Here is a 23,428-nt window from a genome sequence, read left to right as displayed (position 1 = left end):
AAACAGGTCGCCGGCTAGGTTTCCAATTGCATTGATAAAGCCGCGTCGCGTGCGCCTCGCGTGCTTAGCACGAGCTCGAATTTGCTGATTTACTAACAGGTGATTATAGTACTCGAGTTCCGTAAACTGATGACGCAGTTGTAGGGTTATTGCACTACATTGAACTTGTTCCCTTGTTATCACTCCGCATGATTTTTCTAATGTTTGTAAGTACTTTTCTAAGGCTTGTGTTCCTTGCCAATATGGTTCCATATCAAAGTATGTCACGAGTTTCCATTCGTCTTTAATCAACTGCATGTTGGATAACTTGTCGAAGTATAGTCCTTGAGTATCCTTGAACTTGGTTATGTTCACCAAGCCATGTGAACTTGATATGAAGGTCATGAACATCAAAAATGTGGTAAGTAGGGTGGTAAACGAGAATTTCTTGCTTCTCTGTCGTCTTGTANACAAGGCAGGTATTTGACCACAATTGCACCTGATGTTAAGTAAGATGCAGTTTAGGATGGTACGGTCCACGGACGACGTTATAGGTAAAACATTGTTATCTTGCATCAGTATCGACCTTGCTGTTTGCGTGGTAAAACAAACTTTTCTAGGCGACTAGTTCTTTATTGATCAAACTGACCTAGTACCAATACTATCTCCATTCCAATATTATTTGTTGTTTATAAAGAAGTTAACGACAAGGCTTTGGTACCATCTATTTCTTGGTACGGGGGCTAAAAGCTAAATATATTATCTAATACCCTTGAGAGTGAAGTAAATTAGTAGGTGTTGTTGTGTATTATGATCTTGTTAGTATCGATCGGGAGAATAATTGATAACTGCTGTCAGCCTTTCGTATTGATCAACGGGATAAATTCGATTTATTATCCTTATTGGATTAGAGGAGTTGAGGGTTAAAGTGAAGCGATCCGTTAGGAGAGTTTGACACATATTTGTTTAGTGATTGAATTTTTCACTATCGCCATTCTGATGTAGCGTTATTTAAGCTAATAACTTTTTGAAATCAGGCTTTTAAGAAGCGTCTCTATACGTCTTATCCCTACCACTGACTGATTCTTGAATCACTCACTGAGTCTTGACTCACTCACTGAGTCTTGACTCACTGAGTCTTGACTCATTAGAAGATGTGCAACTGTCAGCAGCATTGAGAGTGAAATTATTATTTGGCCCAATCAAAAAAGCGGAAGGGCACTTAGCACTTTTGTTTTAATGTATGTAAAAATAAATTACCTTGGAGATCTTTTTTGACAAAGACTGTTTAAATGGGGTGTGGCGACTCATGCAGTGCTCATATCACGACCTTTCCAGGTGTTTGAAGACGTGTTCATTTCATAGACGTATTGGTGATTTCTATGTATATTGTGAGTCGTCCTTACTTATCTTAAGACTTACCATCATTTATAAAAGGGTAGACAGTCCGAAGTTCGGCCTCGTAGGCTTCCAATGAGATCGCTGGAGCTATCGGTGGCACGTAGTCATCTTCTGGAGACCGTTCCGACCCGTAACCCTGGTCGAAGCCAGGGTCTTGGAGCTTCCATACTGGTTCTGCTTCTGATCCTGAAACAAAAGGTATTTTGATGTAAGTATAATTTCTCATAGTACACAAGACAAGTAGTTCGACTCCCGTCAACTGATGCCGCTGGACTATTTAGGTGAATGCTTACGCAAGCATTAATGAAGGGCTGGAGGTTTGGGATACTTAGCTCAACTGGAGGGGCTACGAGATTGTAAGTGATTGTAAATAAAATAAAATAAATAAAGTAAAAAATTCATATGGCACATTAGTAAAATCTGTGGTTCTAAAAAGCCAAAATCAATATTAACAATGCATAGTTAATTTATTTAAATTATAATTTGTTAATCAATCCTAACACAGTCACAACGATGTTGTTCAAAACGTTGGATAGGTACAGTTTCTCAAGCTAGATACTTAATAAAGTAACAATGTACAGCCAGTAACAAATCTCTCCAAGGAACGGGAAATTTTCGCGTTTCTGAACAAAACAAACAGTATCCAGATGTTGGTTTAGCGGCGTCCTCTGCCTTCACCAATTTATTTAATGTCGCTGATACTGCAGTTGGATTTTAACACAGATTTTCACAAATTAAAATCTGCATAATGGAACACTATTGGTTACAATGTAGCGCATTAAACTAGCAAATTCCTAGAATACAAAACTATTATTGAAATGTTTCTAGGAACGTTTACTTTTAATTATCTTTGTTGGCTTGATTTTTAAAACCTCTAAGCTTTAATTTTCATGTGATAGGTATGTGTGAGTTCAATAGCAAATTACATTGGATATGGTTCTGGATTTGGAATAGTATAACGGATACAAAATGACGAACCCAATTAGGTAGATAATTTAAAAACTTTATTTGAAATAAGTATGGTCACTTACCTACGCTATATCGACCGATACATTTAGCGGTTACATCAACGCTTTCCTTAAAACTGTTCGGTATTTTTTTTTGGTTTTTATTCCTAAGAACTAAGTGCTTAAGTATCGTTTTTCTTTGTTTATTTGTTTCAGTCATGTTAAATAGGGACCTACCTACGTAATATCAGAGTAAATACAATTTTTTCTATGGTAATACTTAGTTTAAAAGCTAGTTATTTCACCGCGCCCCACATTAGCCGCCCACGCATATAAGCAGTTATTCTTTGACCTATTACAAGTAATGTAACATAATGAAGTGTAGTTTGGAGCGCATAAGAGAACGAAGGAAAGGAACGGCTTGTAAAATATCGGTTTGCGTGTTCCGGGTTAGTTAGGGGTTTCCCTATGTCAGTGGTTTCCAAACTTGCTGGTAATTTGAACTAAAGTTGCGGTATCAGTAGTCCCCCTCAAAAATCATATTGAACCATTCGGGGGATTAGTGAGACCCTTAACTCGGTCAAGAGGCAGAAATATGTATTATGTATTTATGGCAAACGGCCATCAAAATTAAATTAAATTAGGATTAATGCTGAAAGACCTACAAAATTACACATTTTTTTGTCATGCCTACGTTGGTAAATGCTTGGTTCGTTTCACAGAGCATGGCCGGCGATTCCATGCTCTGTGGTTCGTTTGGAACAACGCGCAATAATTTTGTTTCTCGTTCCAAATTCACGCATGCTTTATGAAGATACAATGCAACAGCAACCCAGGGGGTGGCGTCACGCAGTTTGAAGACCACTGGCCTAGAAATAGTGCCGGCGTTGCTAACATTGATTTATGTGGCTCGCACCATACTTTCCGACTACATTGCTATGGAAACTGCATTTTCAAACCAAGTGAAAAGTAAGTGTAGTCAAGAAAATTTTACTGCGTGTACGAATTTTGGATTAATGTAACTGTTTTCATTACAGAAATTGTTAATTTTATTGTATTTACCTACCATGTAAACTTACAAAAAATACGGAAGATTCGACAGCACAGTGCCTAGATGGTCTATAAGTATGTATTAACAAGTATGCTAGCAGTGGCGTAATTAAGAGTAGGCGCACACCGTTGATTTTTCGTCGGCCGATAGTTTAGTCGGGCAGTTGATCAGTATGGGCATGTATGGGAGTGCGCACACTACGCCGATTCGATTTGGACGATTCTTCATACAATTTAAAATCGGGCACAACTATCGGCCAACTAAAAATCAACGGTGTGCGCCTACTCTTAGAATTATTTTAGGTAAACAAAGTACTTAAAAGGCCATTGATTTTCATATAAAGACCGTGCCCGTTAGCTAAGTATTTGTACTGTTAAGGGATGGTAGGTAGGTAATTTATCGCTTGATTTACAAAATGCAACGTATGCCTAACCTTTGTAGTGTACTGTTAGTAAAGCTGGGTTGCCTCCGGTTATCGTTATAGTTACGGTTAAAATAAAGTTGCGGAACTCAGCCTTATTCTTATTGAAAAGAAGAAGAGGACATCGTTACGCATTTCTTTTACGTTATAATGAATCCGATTCAGCATTATTGACTAGTTTCGGATGTATGTCCCAGTTAGTCTGCTCATTATTGCGCTGACTAATGTCCCGTCCCGGCTGAGCTACTAATGGACGATCAATCTTTTTGTCTGTATATACGGAGAGCATTTGTTCATCTGTGGATGCTTAGGTACGTTTTGGGTAAGGAAAGAAAATTGGGATTGTGATATTTGTTGTATCGAATAATAATGTGTAAAAAAAAGATTATTTTATTGTGTTTTGACAGCTTAAGAGAATTTTTGTTGCTTCCACGAATATACTCCAATGAGACTAATAAACAAAACTGCAGACAAAAAAAGAAAAAGCACATAAAATTATATCATGTTGTCACATTTTTGCTATTCTCTAGTTTTGGTAAATCGCCAAGAGAATACTATTTCTTGGACAAAAACTAGGCTGTTTTTATCACTAATTAAAAATGATATAGCGTCGTACTCACATAAACCATAAAAATACAATTTCTTGCAAAATATGGGAAAATATTGAAATTATATCATTAGAAAAGCTTTGCAGTTTTCTTAAGAGGCTTGAAATGACATAAAGCTAAGTAATTTTAAGCTAACCTTAGTGCTTGATACCTAATCGGGGTGTTTGGTTTTACTTAATTTTATAATCAAACATGTTAATTGCTCTTTACAGCTAAATCGTGAATTAACTTTCTATCTGCTCAATAAAAAGTACATATTGAATGAATGCAGAAAAATAATAATGGGGCTTTTCGTAAACAGTTCTGAAAACATTTACTTTCTACGGAATGTTATTGTGCATATTCATTCGGACTAATATATTTGAGTTTCGGATCCATCTCCCAGCCCGTTTATTCAGCCATACAGTAATCAACGCTCCACACGAAGCTTTATTTCAACAGACATAAGGGTATAAATGCCTGAAAGTTTTCCCATTGTACGAGATTGGTACGAAATCTGTAAGCCGTTACACGCGTTGCTTTGGTATGCTAACTCATGTATAGCTGAGATAAAAGACGATGGGAAATATAAAGACCCGTTCAAATGTTAGCGTCAAAAAGCTGAATTTCCAATATGTGTAATCTATTACCAATGGGCCCCGCTTTGTCCAGTGACAAATTACAATTCGAGAGTAAACGTTGTGGCGTCATTGCGACTTTTATGGCCTATGTGATTTTGTTGAAAAATAAAAAGTAAGTTATGCAATTTAGATCTACCAACTGTCATAGGAAATGTTTGCAACGTGTCGTTTATTGGTCAAACAGAACACATCAGTGCAGTGGCGTAAGGTGACCACCCGCCCAAAGTAAGCCTAGGCGCAGACCATCGATATTTCGTCGGCCGATAGTTTAGTCGGGCAGTTGATCAGTATGGGCATGTATGGAAGTGCGCATATTACACCGATTTGATTTGGCCGATTCTTCATACAAATTAAAATCGGGCCGAAATTATCGGCCAACTAAGAATCGGTGGTCTGCGCCTAGTCTAAGGGTGTTTGATTACAGCTTGTTTGGAACCAAGTCGTGTTTAAAAGGACGAATTGTTACGGCAAACGTATTACGTCATTTTTACGCTATAGTAAATGCAACCTCAGCCTATTTCCCGCTCACAAAACGTCTTGTTCTCCTACCCAACATACATTCAGCTCACAAATACGCCAGATTACTTATCATAACGGCGCTCGCTCCGCTTGATTTACACCTGCGCAGCTTCCGTGAATAATGGATCGGGTGTTATGAACGTTTTTTATTTAGTTCTTGCCGTGAAATATGGACGCCTCGGTCCGGGACGCGACGCCATCAGGGCGAACCATTAGCCTGTGGATGCGGGAATTTATGCAATGGATCCAAATGCTTTCGGGAGTTATGGTGATGGTAGGATACTGTTAGAAGGCCAGGGAATTGAAAAATGCTACTAAATGCTAGGAATATTGAAGATACTTGGTTCGGGACGTGACGCCATTATATCAAAGCCATGGACGCGGGAATTTATGCAATGGATCCAAAGGTTTTCGAGAGTTATGGCTAGCGATGGTACGATACTGTCAGAAGGACAGGTGCTTGGAAAATGTACCTTAAATTCCAGTAATAAGAAGAATATCTAACTGTTACTGAATACTGTTTGTCAAGTTGACCCCTTATACTGGTGGATACTTAACTGGTCTTAAAACAATACTGTAATACTTTTTGTCTCAACGATTATGGCGGGATTTTATAACAATTTTAATTTAACAAAAGCTTCTAAGATAGGAAACAGTTTCAGAAGACCATCAGAAGTGACATGAGCTGTAATAATTTTGCAATAAAAATATTACCAAAGGGGCAATTTTTAGGTAGGTACCTAATATTTAGACCACAGACGTCTATGGCAGTTCATAAATTCTAGCTGACTGTTAAGTACAGTCCGAGCCAGAATAGAAAACCCATCAATCAGGATCCGCTACCGCTTTTTACATGAATAATAGTAAAAATCCTAATCCTCGACCTAAATTTCTGGTCCAGAAGTTTCTTATGTAAAAAAGGTAGAGCCAAGGAAGGGTATTTCGTTTTGAAATTCAAATACTTGAGGGAGTGAAATACGACGCCACGTGGTTGAGGCTGCGAATATTTTTAAATAAAATATTGAGAGTATAAAGTACCTATAACAAGTATAGACGAAGTCACGTCAAGGTAAGTACACGTAAATAGTTTGAATTTGTGCAATTTTGTCAACAAAAAAAAAAAGTTTGGTGTAATGTCGACTGTACCAAACTTCGTTCTGTACTGTACTGTACTGTACTTCGTGACAAAATCTAAAAGAAAAATGTGGCAAGTTAGGTAATTAGGGTAATTATTAAGTTCTTTGGAGTATTGGTAAGTTAATAATGCATGGGAGCGGTTATTAGTTTTCTATTTGTTGTTATTTGTTGTACCTTTTCAGTTCTGGCAAACAATAATTAAACATAACGTTAAGCTCATAAAATCTTTTGCATTTTTATCAGAATAATAGTTACCCATAGCGTGACACAAAAATGAAAGCAACCGTCAAACCCATGGCATGGCATTTCATTAAAGATTAACTAATAAATATTTATTTGCGTGAAATTTAACAAAAAAAAATTGTGATGTTCTGTACATAGCGACTAGTGTTACATTCTATCTTTGTACACTAGTGCGTGTACAAACAATATAAATTACCAATTTCTATGTCCATGTACGTTTGGAACTCTACCTAGCGCCGGGTTCGCACGCACGTCTGACTTTTTTAATTAAACCTGTTCCCAAATTGCTACAGCTTTTACAATGTTTGGATAATTAATAGAGTTTGTATATGTTTTGAGCTCTATTGGGAGTTTTGAACTAGTTACTCGTGTGTGTAAAAGTTACCTGTGAAAAGTTTTGAATTTTCATTTACAAAATGAAAATTCATAAATCAAATAGGTACGAGCGTTCTAATTAAAATGTAAATAACATTCTATTCGAATACATGAGTGTAAAACTTTATGCAATCATGTAGTGCGTAGAAAATGGTAGATGAAATATTATTTGTTAAAATTACCTGCTTTTTAATTCCTCGATGCGCCTAAATCTTGTGCTACGTGCTTCGTGGTAGTTGCAGAATTAATTATACCTACTTGTTAAAATATACGGATAAAACAAACTGTGAAATAAATCATTATATTTACAATTTTATTGTAATAAAAAAAACAATCAAGACGTGAAAATTCAAGAGACAAGAGCTCAAGAAAAACAAAAGAAAATCGATATTGGTAGTCGAAAAAAGAATGTAGTTTTCTTCGTGGCCAGTGTCGCGTGGCCAACATCTAACTTGTTCGTATTAAAATAACACAGCTTTAACTTTTTTTATATTTGTATGGAGGTTTTATATCGTTTAGGAACTTCCAAACACAGCTGGCTATACTGCATCGATTCTACATTAAACTACAAGTTCAACGCAGAATGGGGGCGAAACTTTAACAATACCCGTATGTTTGGACGGCAGATCAAGCTTCACACTGTGGTCTCTATACATATTATAATAAGTATTGTTTTTCAACATACTAGACTGTTGCTAAACTTCATAAGTATAATATCAGCAAAACAACGAAGCGTGTAGTTTTGTCTAACTCAGTAATAGGGGGTACAACAAGTACAGTCCACCATACATTTTAAAAGGAAAATCGCACTTATAGTGACTACACAGGATGCTATATTTGTGCCGTCGTCTGTACAAGTACACAAACAAGAGTAAACTTGCCCAGTTATATTCAATAGGGGGTGTCCCAATCTGGGGACGTGATAAGAGTGAGAATGGGACACTGACGCCTTGCTGTCTGACTTGTCTGAATCTGTTAAATGTTTTACTGTATGGAAACAGAAAATATAGAAGGTTATGCTTTTGGGTCAAGCAGAAATTGGAGTATGTATAATATGAAACTTTATAGCATATTATTATCAAGATGTAAGCAGAATTACATAATATTTTATTTAATTTATAATTATGCTGTAGGAAGAATTTTTATGAAATATTATGAGAATGCGCGCAATGAAGAAACGCTCTTTAAAAATAATTTAACCTACTTACCTACTAGAATTTAAATTTCTGTTCATTATAAGTTTAAAAATACTCATAAGTTATTTGTCATTTACTTTGTAATGTTTGTTTAACAGCAGATCTATGTTACTTTACTGAGACAACCCTGTATTTGCCAATTTCCAGCCGTAGCAAAAATTATGTAGACTATTTGTNCGTGACGACGTATCCAGTACTTAAAGAGAAAATTACACTTTACGAGGCGTTCAAGCAAAAGACAAAAAAGCAAGATGCTACAAGACGCGATTCAAGACCGAAACCTGCGAAAGTGATATATCCTGTAACATCAAAAGTGCAGCCACGATGCTACAAGTGCGGCGAGTGTGGACATTTGTCGAGTAATTGCACGAGAGGCGTCAAATGCTTTCGTTGCAATTCATACGGCCATATTGGAGCAGAGTGCAAACGGTCGTCGAGCGCGGAGGTGAGTCATCCATCGACAAGCGGAACAAAGACCGAACGAAAATCGATGTTCGTTCACGGCTTCGATCGGACGACGCTAGGTGGCGCTGACGCAGCGAATGAAGCAAGTCGTATTTCCGATGACCGAATGACGAATCGAGAAACGTCAATGTCAACGAACGACGCTGACCGAATGATGACCCGAGAAACGTCAATGTCAACGTCAACGTCAGATTACTCAAGCGGTTCTTCACTCATTCAGTGTCAAGATCGGCGTAGTGTCATGAACATAAACAATTGCGATGTTTTCCACAATAAATCAATTAAAAATGCGAAATTATGCGGTCACGAGGTAAAGTGTTTAGTGGATACGGGCAGTGATTTAAATTTAATCAGTGTCAAACTGTTTAATAACATAAAATGTCATGTTTCAGATTTCGAAGGAGAGAAAATGTCTCTCATAGGATTGGGATCGTGTAAGGTGCACTCATTTGGTAAGTTTACAGCTAGTTTAGTTATCGATGGTCACAAGTATCATGTTTCTTTTCACGTGATTCCCACAGAGGTAATTCCATATCAGGTTATTTTAGGTCAACCATTTTTAGTAAACACAATAGTCATTGTTGACAGAGGCGAAGTTGAGGTTAGGCCACAGTTTTATGACAGTTCATATCAGATGTGTATGTTTTCTAGCTGCGAAGAACAGAGTGAAATCCCAGTTATCCAAGAGATTATCGACAGTTACAAACCACTGAAAGTGAAAGAAGCACCAATCAAGTTGAAGATAGTGTTGAAAGATGACATCCCAGTTTCACAAAGACCACGAAGATTGGCTTTGACCGAAGAAGCATTGGTGAAAGAGCAGATTGATGAATGGCTAACAAAAGGTATTATTCGACCAAGCTATTCGGAGTATGCTAGTCCTCTTGTGATAGTGAAGAAGAAAGACGGGAAAATAAGAGTCTGCGTAGATTACCGGAAGATAAACCAAAAGATGGTCAAAGACGAACATCCATTGCCAGTGATTGACGATCATATCGACAAGCTGNAACTCGCATTCGTCAGTTCAGTCGGTGGTTTCGAACGGTGCGTTTCGTAAAAACAATAATCAATGAAAAGTGGAAAACTTGTGAACCATGACATAAAATACTTGTAAAAGCGGTTATTACATAATGTGAACGTGTATTTGTGGATTTCAAATCGAGTTGTAAGAATCAACGTGAAATATAACCTCAAAGTGTGTTTATAAAGTATTCGTAATACGGGAGTAATTCTGTGAAATATAAATATTTACTTTTTGAGCTCAAAATGAACGATTCGGCACGAAAAAGTAGAGGCAATGCCCGAAAACAGATTTTAACTGCATTGTTAGGTAAGTTTAAGTAGTTAAAATAAAAAATAAATTAAATAAACATCGTTAACACTCCCTCTACTCTAATAAGGTAACTCTACATTATCTTTTTAATGTTATTATCGCGATTTCGTAATGACTACGCTTCTTTGTAAGTTATGGAATAAAATATTTAACTCAATAATAATTTAATCAATTAATTACAACGGAACTCTACTTCAACGCACTTGAGTTAAGGTGAATGTAGCAGGATGGGTAAAGTTTTTTGTATTACAGGACATCGACATGTTAAGTAACTACAAATATTTTCGCGCAATTTCCACATTAATAGTAAATAATCTACTTACTACTACTCAATACCGTAAACCAGTGTTAAACGCTAGATTACAGAATCAATATGAGTAAGTAGAAGCTTATCAAGCAATTATATGGATTTTTATTTGATTTAATAATAAAGAATTTCAGGAAAAGAAAAATTTTCAGTTCCGAATCTTAATACTCTGCCTAATAGAAGCATCTAGCATAGTATATTCGTTTTCGATATAGACTCGTTAGAATCACTCTTAAAAGCGACGTTACTGTCAAACAATCACGAATTATCCAGACATCCTGTATTTCAAATTCCGGTGGTCTTTCTCTATGGCTTAATGCATTTGGACAAGTCATTAAGAGAGAATGTATAAGTGCATGGTTTTTGGTATTTTAATTCCCAAATCGATTATGGGTTTTCAAGCTCGATTAGTGCTTATCGTAGGATTTTAAACCAATAATTAACAATATAAATAGTTAAATAAGTACCTACTTATGTAATGCCTTCTATCTTCCCACTTCCTACTAATATTTTTTTCGCCGCCTGCCACCGTGCGGTACGGAACGTTTATTATTTTGCTTACACAAACAATTAAGTTTTGAGCTGTTAAATCTTACGTTTACTTAAAGATTTTAACTGTAAAGTGTGAACCAGTGCATATTGTGTCCAAAATGTGTGTTAACAGAGGTGAATAACAATATCCTGAAGGTTTTTAATCAATTAACAATATCGATCATACCGAAAGTTACCGTCGTTAACTTTATACAGTGAAGTGTTTGGCTGCTACGCGTAAGCGACGTCGATCTCACGGCGCTTAGGACCTTTTTCCCGCGAGCTTAAGCTTGCTTGTTGACGATCGCACTCACTCAGCGCACAAATAAGACGTTCTTGCAGACTTTTGTGTGTTTGGATTTGCACAAATTACCTACCATGAATTGCGCTGGATGTGATAGTCGTTTACTCGACAACGAACATTTAAAATGCAACACTTGCACCTCATTTTTCTGCCTAGCGTGTCTGAGTATTAATAAAGGCAGCGTTTCTGATATCGACCCAAAACAACTAGCCAAATTGAAGTGCCCTTCCTGCAGCAACGTTACGAGACGCAATAACGACGATAGCTCACCTGTGCGCCCTGGTCATATGGGCGGCATGCTAAAGCCTAACACCACTGGTATTCAAACAAGGAACAACAAGAAAAATATTTCTACCCCGGAGCAGTCTCCTCAAGTGAATTATGACGCAACTCAGCATGCTATTTTGGCGGAGATAAGAAGTCTGAGATGTGATATGAACAAACAGTTCGAGAGTCAGCAGGCCAACCTTGACAAGTCGAATGCTATCTTGTCAAGCCTACAGAAGGAGGTACTGGATCTTGGAGCCAGGTTTTCATCCATGCGGGCTGACCTGGATGGAGCAATTGAATCTATACAGTTTTTATCGGATCATCACGACACTCAATCCAAACTCAATAGTGATAATGTGACCACGATTTCAAGGTTGCTTAAGGATAATATGACATTGCAATCCCAGGTATCGAGCATAAACGCTAAATTGTCACAAATTGAGCAGCAATCAAGAGAATGCAATATTGAGATACAGTGTGTACCGGAATTCAAAAATGAAAATCTGCTTACGACCTTTCAACAGCTCCTGAAAATCACATCATGTGAGCTACCCAACGCAGACATCGTGTCCTACCACCGTGTTGCCAAGATAAATTCCGAGTCGGAACGCCCTAGAAACATTATTGTTAAACTCTCGAGCACTCGTGCGCGTGATCAGGTGTTGGCTGCAGTTAAGGTTTTCAACAGACAAAACAAGAATAACATGCTGAATACCAGCCTCCTAGGAATCGCCTCCGAGAAGCGACCTATATATGTAACGGAACATTTGTCACCCTCAAATAAGCAACTACATGCCGCTGCTAGGGCATTCGCTAAAGAAAAGCAATATGAGTTTGTGTGGATTCGAGGCGGACGCATTTTTATTCGTAAAGACAGTAACCATGCTTCTGTACTAGTGCAGAATATTGAATTTTTAAAAACATTAAAATAATTGTAATAAATTGTAATAACAATAAATACACCTACTTGCATGATTTTTTGAGTTATCATATTTAAATTCAATTTAAAAATTTATTACCAAAATGTTAGNTGTCAGGAAGAAGAGATCTCACATATTACAATCACGACAGGAATTCCACGTGGCAACGGTCAAGTCGAAAGAATGAACCAGATTATAATTTCAACTTTAGCTAAAATGTGTATAGAAGAACCCACACACTGGTACAAATATGTCAGCCAATTACAGAGAGTAATTAATAGTACTTACCAGCGATCTATCAACACTTCACCATTCGAACTACTTACTGGAACTCAGTTGAGATTAAAAGAAGATCTGAAAATATTAGAATATCTAGAGGAAGAGCATCGGAAGGAGTTTATAGAGAAAAGAGACAGTTTACGAAAAGAGGCAAAGGTACAGATTCTGAAAATTCAAGAAGAAAACAGAAAGACATTCAATAAAAAGAGAAAAGAAGGGCAGAAATATAGCGAAGGTGATATAGTGGCAATACAAAGAACACAGTTTGGAAATGCTTTGAAGCTAAGACAGAAATTTTTTGGACCTTATAAAGTGGTAAAACTACTTGGAAAAGACCGCTACGAGGTGGAAAAAATAGACAGAGGTAAGGAAGGGCCCATAAAAACTACAACTGGTGTGGACTACATGAAGAGGTGGCCTTGACTTCGCTTTACCTGTGTCTGACTATTTTGTTTTTAGTTTATTCACTTTGAAATAATTATTTTAGACACCCCTCCTGGTGTAGTAAATTGCATTTTTCAAAATTCTTAACAATGAGTGCCACTTCCACGATGTCAACCTGTATGCTATTTGTTGTACTAATATTTCTTCTATAACATAACTTTAATTTTATTGTGTTTACACAATCCTAAGATGTAATTTTCTGTGTCATATCAATTTCATAAACTTACCTTATAAACTTTAAAAAAGTTGAATGTAACTTACCTTTTATAAACTTCAAAAAGTTGAATGAAACTTAACTTTTAAAGACTTCAAAAGTCGAATGTAACATATCCTTTAAAGACTTCAAAAAATTTAATATTGTATACTTTTGTGTATATTTAGTTAAATCATTGAATAAAAAATGTACCTAAACTTGAAGCTAACAATAGTAACATGAATTGATAAAACGTTTAAGCTTACTTGATAATAATTACTTGAGTTAGAACTAGATTACTACCTGTGTAATACTGAAATTTACTTAAGTCTAGAATAAGTAACCATANACTACTTGGAAAAGACCGCTACGAGGTGGAAAAAATAGACAGAGGTAAGGAAGGGCCCATAAAAACTACAACTGGTGTGGACTACATGAAGAGGTGGCCTTGACTTCGCTTTACCTGTGTCTGACTATTTTGTTTTTAGTTTATTCACTTTGAAATAATTATTTTAGACACCCCTCCTGGTGTAGTAAATTGCATTTTTCAAAATTCTTAACAATGAGTGCCACTTCCACGATGTCAACCTGTATGCTATTTGTTGTACTAATATTTCTTCTATAACATAACTTTAATTTTATTGTGTTTACACAATCCTAAGATGTAATTTTCTGTGTCATATCAATTTCATAAACTTACCTTATAAACTTTTAAAAAGTTAAATGTAACTTAAACTTATAAACTTTAAAAAAGTTGAATGTAACTTACCTTTTATAAACTTCAAAAAGTTGAATGAAACTTAACTTTTAAAGACTTCAAAAGTCGAATGTAACATATCCTTTAAAGACTTCAAAAAATTTAATATTGTATACTTTTGTGTATATTTAGTTAAATCATTGAATAAAAAATGTACCTAAACTTGAAGCTAACAATAGTAACATGAATTGATAAAACGTTTAAGCTTACTTGAGTTAAAACTAGATTATTACATGTGTAATACTGAAATTAAAATTTAACAAATAACCATGTTGGAGCTTAGGATTATAGTTTGTAGATTCTTGAAAATAGGGGCCTTTTCAATAAGAAGCCATTCTTCGGTGAACATTGGAGTTTACTTAGGTTTAAACAATATTATAGGTACATTACAGAAAATAAAGCCTTTCTTGTTGGCGGTAAAAAATGGAAGCGACGCTTTCGTTGGCGGTCGTCGCATAGACAAAAATTCTCTCGGCTCCATAGACCTCTTTCTATGGAGCATGCTTGATTACAATAGGGGGCGCTAGCGTCGCCGGTTGTGGCGCTGATGTAGCAGCGCGAACATACTGGGGCCCGTTGAAAGCAGGTGACTGGGTTTCAACTTCATTCGAAGGCGGCAGTGCGATGAAATATGCAGTTTTTCCTTTTGCAATGTATAATATAGAGTCATGTAGATTGTAGAGTCAATGTAAAATGTAGAGTCATGTAGATTGTAGAGTCAATTTGAAATGTAGAGTCGTTTTGAAATGTAGAGTCATGTCTAAATGTAGAGTTATTTTGAAATGTAGAGTCACTTTCTAATTCGTAGTCAATCTGAGGTCAGATTGAGTTGCAGGATGACCGAGTTGTAGGAATGTAAAAGAAAACAAACTTTAACTTTTATTTTTTAATTTCGTTGAAACGTTCAAATAGTGAAACGTTAAAATAAACCGAATGATAGGATTGAATGAAAGGTGCGAGGCTCGCTCTCTGAGCTCTCTCTCGTCCCAACTGCCATGACGTGCAGGTGTGCTCCGCTAAAGTTATTAGAAATAAACGGTGTATTTTCACGAAACTGAAAGCTGAAGTTTCTCTTGAGAACCCCAGCCCTACATAAATGTATATGTTTACGAACATACATAATGTTCAAGCAAGAGAAAGTTGTAAATGTTTTTTTATGGAATAAAATTTCATATTCATAACTGCACATATTCAGAACTGCACTGCCCAATCAACGCCTTAACTGTTAAACAAATATAATACTAAACTTATTTGTTTAATAGATGGCTTTTCTCTTGATCTCTAGAAAAGGATGAGTAAGTAATCTAAAATCCATCTTAATTAAACAAATAAATAAAATAACATGGGTCACGGGGGATAAAAAATAAATAAGTATGATAAAAGTAATATCGCTTACAGTTTCAATTAAAAGAGTATAAATGGCCAAAATAAAATAAAAATGACATAATGTTAAAAACCAATAAGGAAAAGCCTTAGAAAAACATTTCTATAGTATACGCGTTATTACATTTTTCTGCGAAAAAAGTTAGTAAGTAATCATTTTAACGCAAGAAAAATATTATTCGCTTTTTAATTATTCCTCAGGGAAATTGCGCCCCTGGAAAGGATGTACTAAATAATAACGTTAAAATGTCTCTTGCAATTTTACTATAATTAAACAAGACATTGTAAAATCACAAAAAAAACAAAACTTTTTGCAAAAAAAACGAAGAGGGTTGGTTGTTAATATTTTCTTTGCAATAAAATACATTGAGGTTTTTTGTCACAAAACACAAGATCTGATAATATTATTACATTTACTTAACTCTTTATTTAATTTCTGGAACTTTTCTATGGCCTACGAAGTTTTCAAATTACGTTCTTGTAATTTTGGTCGTAGACTTCACCGATCAATATCCTAATGTGACAATCCATTAGGCATTTAGACCCTCACCCTATAGAGTTAATAAACTTCAAACGGTTAACCTTTGGAGCTCACCCGCGTCAAATATGCGATTCTCACATTTACACCCTCCAGAAATCATCCCTATCTTTACAAAGCATCGCTACGGGACCTTAAAACTAGGTCACTACTTAAAACATTTGCAACTTTCGATCTTGATTTTACGTCACGCGTAATAAAAATATGAGCGAACCCTTACATTTGAGCGAAATACAACTACCGGAGGAAACATAAAAACGTTGAGGGTCCTATTCTGGAGTCGCTCGCCACGAGGGCGTGCGTACAGGATGTTTGCCTTCCGGACTCGCTAGATAAATGTTTTACTCGTAGATCCGAGGTGGAAGGGATGCGGTGTAGTTTCGCTTTCCTTTGTTACCTATTCCGAAGTTGGAATCGTTTCGGTAGATTTAGTGGCGTAAGCCACTTTAGTTAGGGATGTTTGATTAATGCCCCTGATCTGTTGAGTTTTATTTACACAGAATTTGGGGGAGCAAATTAAACATTGATAGACCTAGTTTAGGAAACATTATTACGGGTCAGAAATGAAAAGCTAGTTTGTTATTTAATACCGAATCTTTATTCAATAGACTTGACTGCCTTCATTCCAAAATTAACGAATGTTCTCATAATTATCTAAAATTTACAGGTATATCGAGTGTGTTTGTTATTGACCACTTTCTATGACGTTTTTACAACTCTTTCACTGTTCATGGTTTAATAAAAATTGCTTCGTCGCACTTATGGCGGCGGGTGATCGTAAAGATTTTTTTTATTACATCATGATAATACTGTTTTATCTTTTGAAAATTTACGAGAGCTTCTGTTTCGATCACAATTTTGCCGTTTTTTTTTCAGTACTATTATGCGTTTATTTATTGGAGACAATACAATAGTTTTCTATTTAACTTTTGGAAACAAAAATATTATGTAGTTTAAACTTAAAATCTAGTAATTTAATGTTGTAATTTATCTACAACATTTTATCAAACCAAAAATAGGTAAGTTACTTACTCACAAAACAGGTACACTCTACGACTCTGCGTAAATATCCAAAGGTAGAACAATATTTTCAAAACTACGAGCACACTTAAAAAGATTTGTGACGCATAAAGTTGTTGGGCGCCACAAACAAAGCGGCCCACAATTAAAAGGAACATTTTGTCAGAGCACGATTTTACTATTTTTAGGATTCCGTGCGGTCGGGTAAATGAACCTTTGGATTGCTCTGTGTCACGTTTATTCTACCCTACGCAATTTTATTAAAATTCCTTTTTGATAGCATTTAGACCTACACTGTGTACTGTTATTAAAAATACTAGCCATATTTTAGTTAGACGATAGTTATGGAGTTTAATAAAATAATATTACACTTTGCAAAATTGTTTCATAAAGTCTTCGAGCAGCTGCCATTAAAAATACCTACTGAATAGCCCATCATTAAAACCCAAGCGGTCGCGTAAGGCCACGTAACAATTTATTGATACGAATATCTATTGTGTCTCTATTCGCGGGAATGGAAGAACCATTGCATCGGTTTTTTCTAGAAACTAGCAAAGAAACTGCTTACTTAATTTGCTAAAAATATGTTAGAAATCCATCGTAATGCATGGGTATGATGTACAATCGACAGCCACTACCTACCTAAATTTTTTGTTGCTGAATAACATTTAACAACGTAAGGAATACCCCCGCGTTTAGCATGGTGCGTCGTTATACGTACGGAACCGTGTATATTCTAGCTTTGTGCACTTGTCTCTCATTTTTACACGCAAATTCACTGGTCTGCGCCCCGCGATGAAATACACGTTTATTGCTTGTTTACGAGCAAACTCTTTGCTCGCGGGACAATGATGTTTGCGTTTTAGAGCCACTATCCATTGGCCGTGCTATGCTAGGCGAATAAACTGTTTTGATTTTGAAAACTGAAAAAGCTTGTAACCACTGAGCTATGAGCCACGAGTATGTAATATTTTTTTTCTGAAGCTTACTAAGTTAAGGCTGAGTTGCACCACCTTATTTTAACCGAAACAATAGCTGGTGCTTTTTATATGGAGTTTGACAGATTTTTGACGTTTGTTAAAGTTAAAGTAAGATGGTGCAACCCAGTCTAAAGGTATTAATATCTACCTACTGCCTAGCATTGGTAAGATAACGCTTCCTCACAGCGACACTTGAACTTTCAACGTATTTGGACTGAATGTCTCCGTAACTTAGGGTTTATAAAAAAAATCAATTTTTTACTCCCATCGCTTTTCATAGCATCGTTCAATCTGGACGCTCACCCTAACCTCATGGCAAGCTTCCCATGTATTCGACTTGACGAATCGACGGCAGTTGTTATAAAATATCACCCCTTTTGTTTTCACAAAGTTATTTTGTTGTGATAAGCCGGCATCGTGCTTGATGGCCTGAGGTGTTATGCGCAATTTGTTCTGTGAAGACATGTGATGTGACAGGTGGGAATAATATTTTTGGGAAGCGAACACGTCATGTTATAGTCTCATTATAGCATTAAAAACACCTTCAAGCTCAATCGTAGGTAAAAACTCATAAAATTAATTTTATTTTTGCAATTAAAAACACGCAATTAAGAGTCTGAAAACAAACCTGAAATAACGAAAGGGAAAGGCCTGTCTTCACTGAGCAGTGCACTAAACGAGAAAAAGCACTCACCTCATCTCCTTATAGTTTTTAATGACTGATCGCATGATGATATGACAAAAAAGCTCTATACCTATCTAGAATCCTTGGGAATGGGAGACGGTGTATGTGACTGCACCAGACAGTCTGCTAATAGAGAGAGTTGGCGGGAGATTGTGCGGAGAGTTGTACCCGCCTCTATAACCGATGTGAACAACGCCTCAACGTGACCCACGCTCTGCCAAGAGCGAAACGAATAAGAAGAATGCCTTTAAATAAACATGAAGTAGAAACAATATAGAGATCATCTTTCTGGCTTCCTAGAATTTGATATTACAATTTAACAAAGTAAGTAAAATTGGATTTCTTCATAACTCTACTAAAGTTCCAAGTAAAATCCTAATAAGTATTGTGTCTGAACTCTTTTTGGTTTCTATTTATAGACCCTTTGAACGTATATATTAGTTATACTCGTAATAAAACATTTTCCCTGTGTCGTGTGTAAGAGTTTTACGAAAGAGAGAACTGACATGTGAATCTTTTTGTGGTTTTCAAGAGTAGGTTATAATATACAGGGTAACAACGATAAGTGATCTCAATCAATTATTTCTAAACCATACAAGATATGGAGTAACTGGTTACTGATCCTGAAAGTGCTTCACGATCAAACGGTATCAATAATAGGTTAATAAACTCTATGGAAGCTGGAAACATTCTGGATAGATCCAGTTTATTCTGTAACCTATTTAAGTATTGATACCGTATAACCATTATAGAGGTATAGCTCTTTATTTTGCTAAGAATGACGGGAAATTATGAAGTCTTCTGAAATACCGAACCAAATTCAGACCCAAATAGGTAAGGTAAAGTCCCTTTTCGAAGTCACGAATATTCGAGATGCTTTTGTTTATTAACAAATTTCATTAACTTGCCGCTGACAAACAGGTTAAACAAATGTTATGATAAATTCGATTTTAAGCTTAAGACAGTAAAGTTGAATATATTTTTCGACATTTTCTGTTTACTTGCGCTGATTTGTCATGGACAAGTTATTTTTGGCATATTTTTGCTGCATTGAATATTTTTCTAAAAATACATAATTATTTAATCCCAATTAATAGAATGTAAAACCCCAATCGTATAAGATTAACAAACTTTATCATCATCATCAGTTCAGCCATAGGACGTCCGCTGCTGAACATAGGCCTCCCCCAATGACTTCCACATCGCAGGGTTGGTAGCGGCCTGCATCCAGCGCCCTCCTGTCACCCAGATTAATCAGAATCAGAATCAGAATTTTATTCAATTATTATTAAATATTGGGATAACTCAAATATAAAATTAGTTTTTCGGATGGGCTGTGCTGATAGCCGTGAGCGGCTTTCTCAGCTTCACCGGACAAGTGAGCGCAGATGGCTTTCAACCCCAAATTTTATTAGGCATTTCTACTTGAATTTCGCTCTTTTATAAAAATAGAGCTTGAATCTCTTAAAATCGATCCCTGAAAGTCAACACACGTAAAACGAGCTCATCCCTCCGCAGTAACGGGGGTTATCAGTAACGAGCCCTTGATTACCCCCAAATGAAGTCGCCGCTATCGGTCCGACTGTCATTAGTTAATGTTGCGACCACGAGATTCCCTGAGATGTAATCTGCGGGGTGAGATCAGTACCCCAAGCACGAACAACTCTGGTGATCGTAAAGTTGTGGTTGTCATGACAATGGGTTGTTTGCTGTCACAAGCGCGCCTTTTTGGCACAAAAATATCTGTGTATAGTTTTAAATCTCTTTGTTTCTTTTTAATTTTCTTTTCGTATCAAATACATTTCTTATCTTATCTTAATTTGAATTTACATAAATGATATCATTCGACCAAAGCTAGTGGTCTTTCATAATATAGTTTTCATTATGTACACAAATAACAAAATTAGTTCCCCATTTGACAGCAAGCAACTCCGTTGCCATGATCATTACACCTCTATGACTACGAGAGTTATTCGTGCTTGGGGTGCATTTGACTTTCGAGGCCAAATAGGATCTTTGATTTCACCAAATACAACTTTACCCGTCTCTTTCACTCACCCTTAAACATCAGTTTGTATGACAAGGACAGAGAGAGGTGATTTACCAAAATAATTTACCAGAATAGACCAGAACCTGATGCTATCACAGTCGTTACCGCGGTGCCCTTCGAGTTTCGACTTACGGATTGGTGATTCGAAGTTACTTTCAAGTTTATAGCTGAAATTCAATGGGAATCTTTACGAGTTTTAACGAGATCTGTAACACCAGTTTTCTACAAGGTCTGTAGAAAATTTTGAGTTTTTAGAGCATGATTTTTTATTTTTAATCTCAGTCTGAATCAGTCGAGTGCAAGTTTGCTTATGTAAAGTGATCGTTAACATAACACATTATTCAGTTCAATAATGCTGTGTAGTCAAATTAAAACCGGATACTGTTATTTTTAAATATCTTTTTTTTTTAAATCATCATTATCATGATTTTTCAGCCACAGGCAGGACGTCCACTGCTGAACATAGGCCTGCTGCCCAATGATTTTCATATTGACCAGTTAGAAGTGGCATGCATGCAAGGCCTTAATGCTTTTTTGGAAAACATAGATATTGATTTCGGAAATAGTTTTAATACAATCTGTCACCACCACTTTGTGTACCATTAATTTCCTTGTTATAACTTCTTTGTTGTCTCAGCAAGATCAGTAATGGGTGAGTGAGAGACCAAACCTTATCAGTATGTCCGCAAAACTTGAAGTTTGTTATCTCAATACCGCTCGTTCCGGAGAACACGAGTTCTGGCTAATCGGATTTGTTTTGTCTAAGAGGGATATTTTGCCAAAATACTGTGATCAACAGTTTTTGACAGTAGGACAATAACAAAAGCTAGTTAGTATTTATTTGTAGTATAGTATACATAGTTTTATGTCCTCGGACACTTCTTGTACCTAAAAGCAAACGAATACTTCATATTTTATAATAATAAGTATATCGATCTTAGATCGGCCAGATATCATAACAACAAGCNAAAAGAGGTCAAAAATTTTTTGAGATTTTTTTTTAATTTTTTATAGAATTTTTTTTCTTCAAATTACTTATTGTAAAGAAAACGTAATAACTTTTAAACTAAGCGGTATATCCTGATAAAATAAAAACAGTAATAATGCTAAACAACAGCCGATACTAAAAAAATACATAAAATACACAAAAAATGCCAACAAATAATAAAAAATGATACTTTTTGAAAAAAATCTGCTTAAAAATTCGTGTTTTTTTGGTTATTTTATAAATTTCTTGCATTCAAACTCATTGCAAACGTTGTGATAGGGATAGAGACATGAGATTTATCGTTTTACGAAGGTAATACGATAGAGAATAATACAAAGTAATAAAAACTACCGGTTATAGGGGCATTTTTTGGAGAAATTTATCAAATAACCAAAAAAACACGAATTTTTAAGCGGATTTTTTTCAAAATGTATAATTTTTTTATTATTTGTTGGCCTTTTTTGTGTATTTTATGTATTTTTTTATATTGCCTGTTATTTAGCATTATTACTGTTTTTATTTTATCAAGATATACCGCTTAGTTTAAAAGTTATTATGTTTTCTTTACAACAAGTAATTGGAAGAAAAAAAATTCTATAAAAAATTAAAAAAAAAACTCAAAAATTTTTTGACCTCTTTTTTGTCGATAAAAATAGGTCTAGTTTCATCTATTTTCATATGTACACTTTAACGTGACTCACACTGTATATTAGTTATACTCGTATTAAAACATTTTCCCTGTGTCGTGTCTAAAAGTTTTATGGAAGAGAGAACAGACATGTGAATCTTTTTGTGGTTTTCAAGAGTAGGTTATAATATACAGGGTAACAACGATAAGTGATCTCAATCAATTATTTCTAAACCATACAAGATATGGAGTAACTGGTTACTGATCCTGAAAGTGCTTCACGAGCTCTATCAAACGGTATCAATACCTAAATAGGTTAATAACCTCTATGGAAGCTGGAAACATTCTGGACAGATCCAGTTTATTCTGTAACCTATTTATTGATACCTTATAATCATTATAGAGGTATAGCTCTTTATTTTGCTAAGAATGACGGAAAATATGAAGTCTTCTGAAATACCGAACCAAATTCAGACCCAAATAGGTAAGGTAAAGTCCCTTTTCGAAGCCAGGAATGTTCGAGATGCTTTTGTTTATTAACTTTCATTAACTTGCCGCTGACAAACAGGTTAAACAAATGTTATGATGAATTCGATTTTAAGCTTAAGACAGTAAAGTTGAATATATTTTTCGACGTTTTCTGTTTACTTTCGTGGATTTGTATAGCTGAAATTTTATGAATGGGTAGAATTTTAAAGAGATGTCTATGGAGAAAAGTTTTCATGGACAAGTTATTTTTGCTGCATTAAATATATTTCTAAAAATACATATTTAATCCCAATTAATAGATTGTAAAACCCCAATCGTATAAGATTAACAAACTTCATCATCATCATCATTTCAGCCATAGGACGTC

The 23,428-nt window shown here is 35.7% G+C and overlaps 2 protein-coding genes across 3 annotated transcripts in view; one reads left to right on the top strand and one right to left on the bottom strand.

Moving 5' to 3' along the window:
• LOC114350962 (glutamate receptor-interacting protein 1) overlaps positions 1–5,097 on the bottom strand; it is a 48,799-nt gene extending 43,702 nt beyond the window's left edge. Inside the window, exons 1-2 of the mRNA XM_028301968.1 lie at positions 5,037–5,097; positions 1,402–1,566 (exon numbers count right to left, since the gene is read on the bottom strand). Coding sequence (XP_028157769.1) covers positions 1,402–1,566; positions 5,037–5,097 — 226 coding nt within the window. The remainder of the gene's footprint in view (positions 1–1,401; positions 1,567–5,036) is intronic.
• Positions 5,098–12,744: 7,647 nt separating this feature from the next.
• On the top strand, positions 12,745–14,087 carry LOC114350966 (uncharacterized). 2 transcript variants are annotated; one of them, XM_028301972.1, is made up of 2 exons: positions 12,745–13,231; positions 13,898–14,087. In XM_028301972.1, exons 1-2 carry the CDS (start codon positions 12,811–12,813, stop codon positions 13,993–13,995), a joined length of 519 nt encoding a protein of 172 aa, XP_028157773.1. In that variant the 5' UTR covers positions 12,745–12,810; the 3' UTR covers positions 13,996–14,087. The 2 variants fall into 2 exon arrangements, with proteins under 2 accessions (XP_028157773.1, XP_028157774.1); XM_028301973.1 differs by having other exon boundaries at positions 12,745–13,260; positions 13,927–14,087.
• The last annotated feature ends 9,341 nt before the right edge of the window (positions 14,088–23,428 follow it).

This window comes from Ostrinia furnacalis, unplaced genomic scaffold (assembly GCF_004193835.3).
Source record: "Ostrinia furnacalis isolate ACB-3 unplaced genomic scaffold, ASM419383v2 OfSCF1040, whole genome shotgun sequence".
NCBI classification, from domain to species: Eukaryota; Metazoa; Arthropoda; class Insecta; order Lepidoptera; family Crambidae; genus Ostrinia; species Ostrinia furnacalis.
The sequence above is the reverse complement of the archived record's forward strand: the minus strand, read 5'-3'. Positions and strand labels throughout refer to the sequence as shown.

Bases quoted from the DNA above. Each gene is read 5' to 3' on its own strand.
- LOC114350966 (XM_028301972.1), top strand. From the start codon at position 12,811: ATGAACCAGATTATAATTTCAACTTTAGCTAAAATGTGTATAGAAGAA.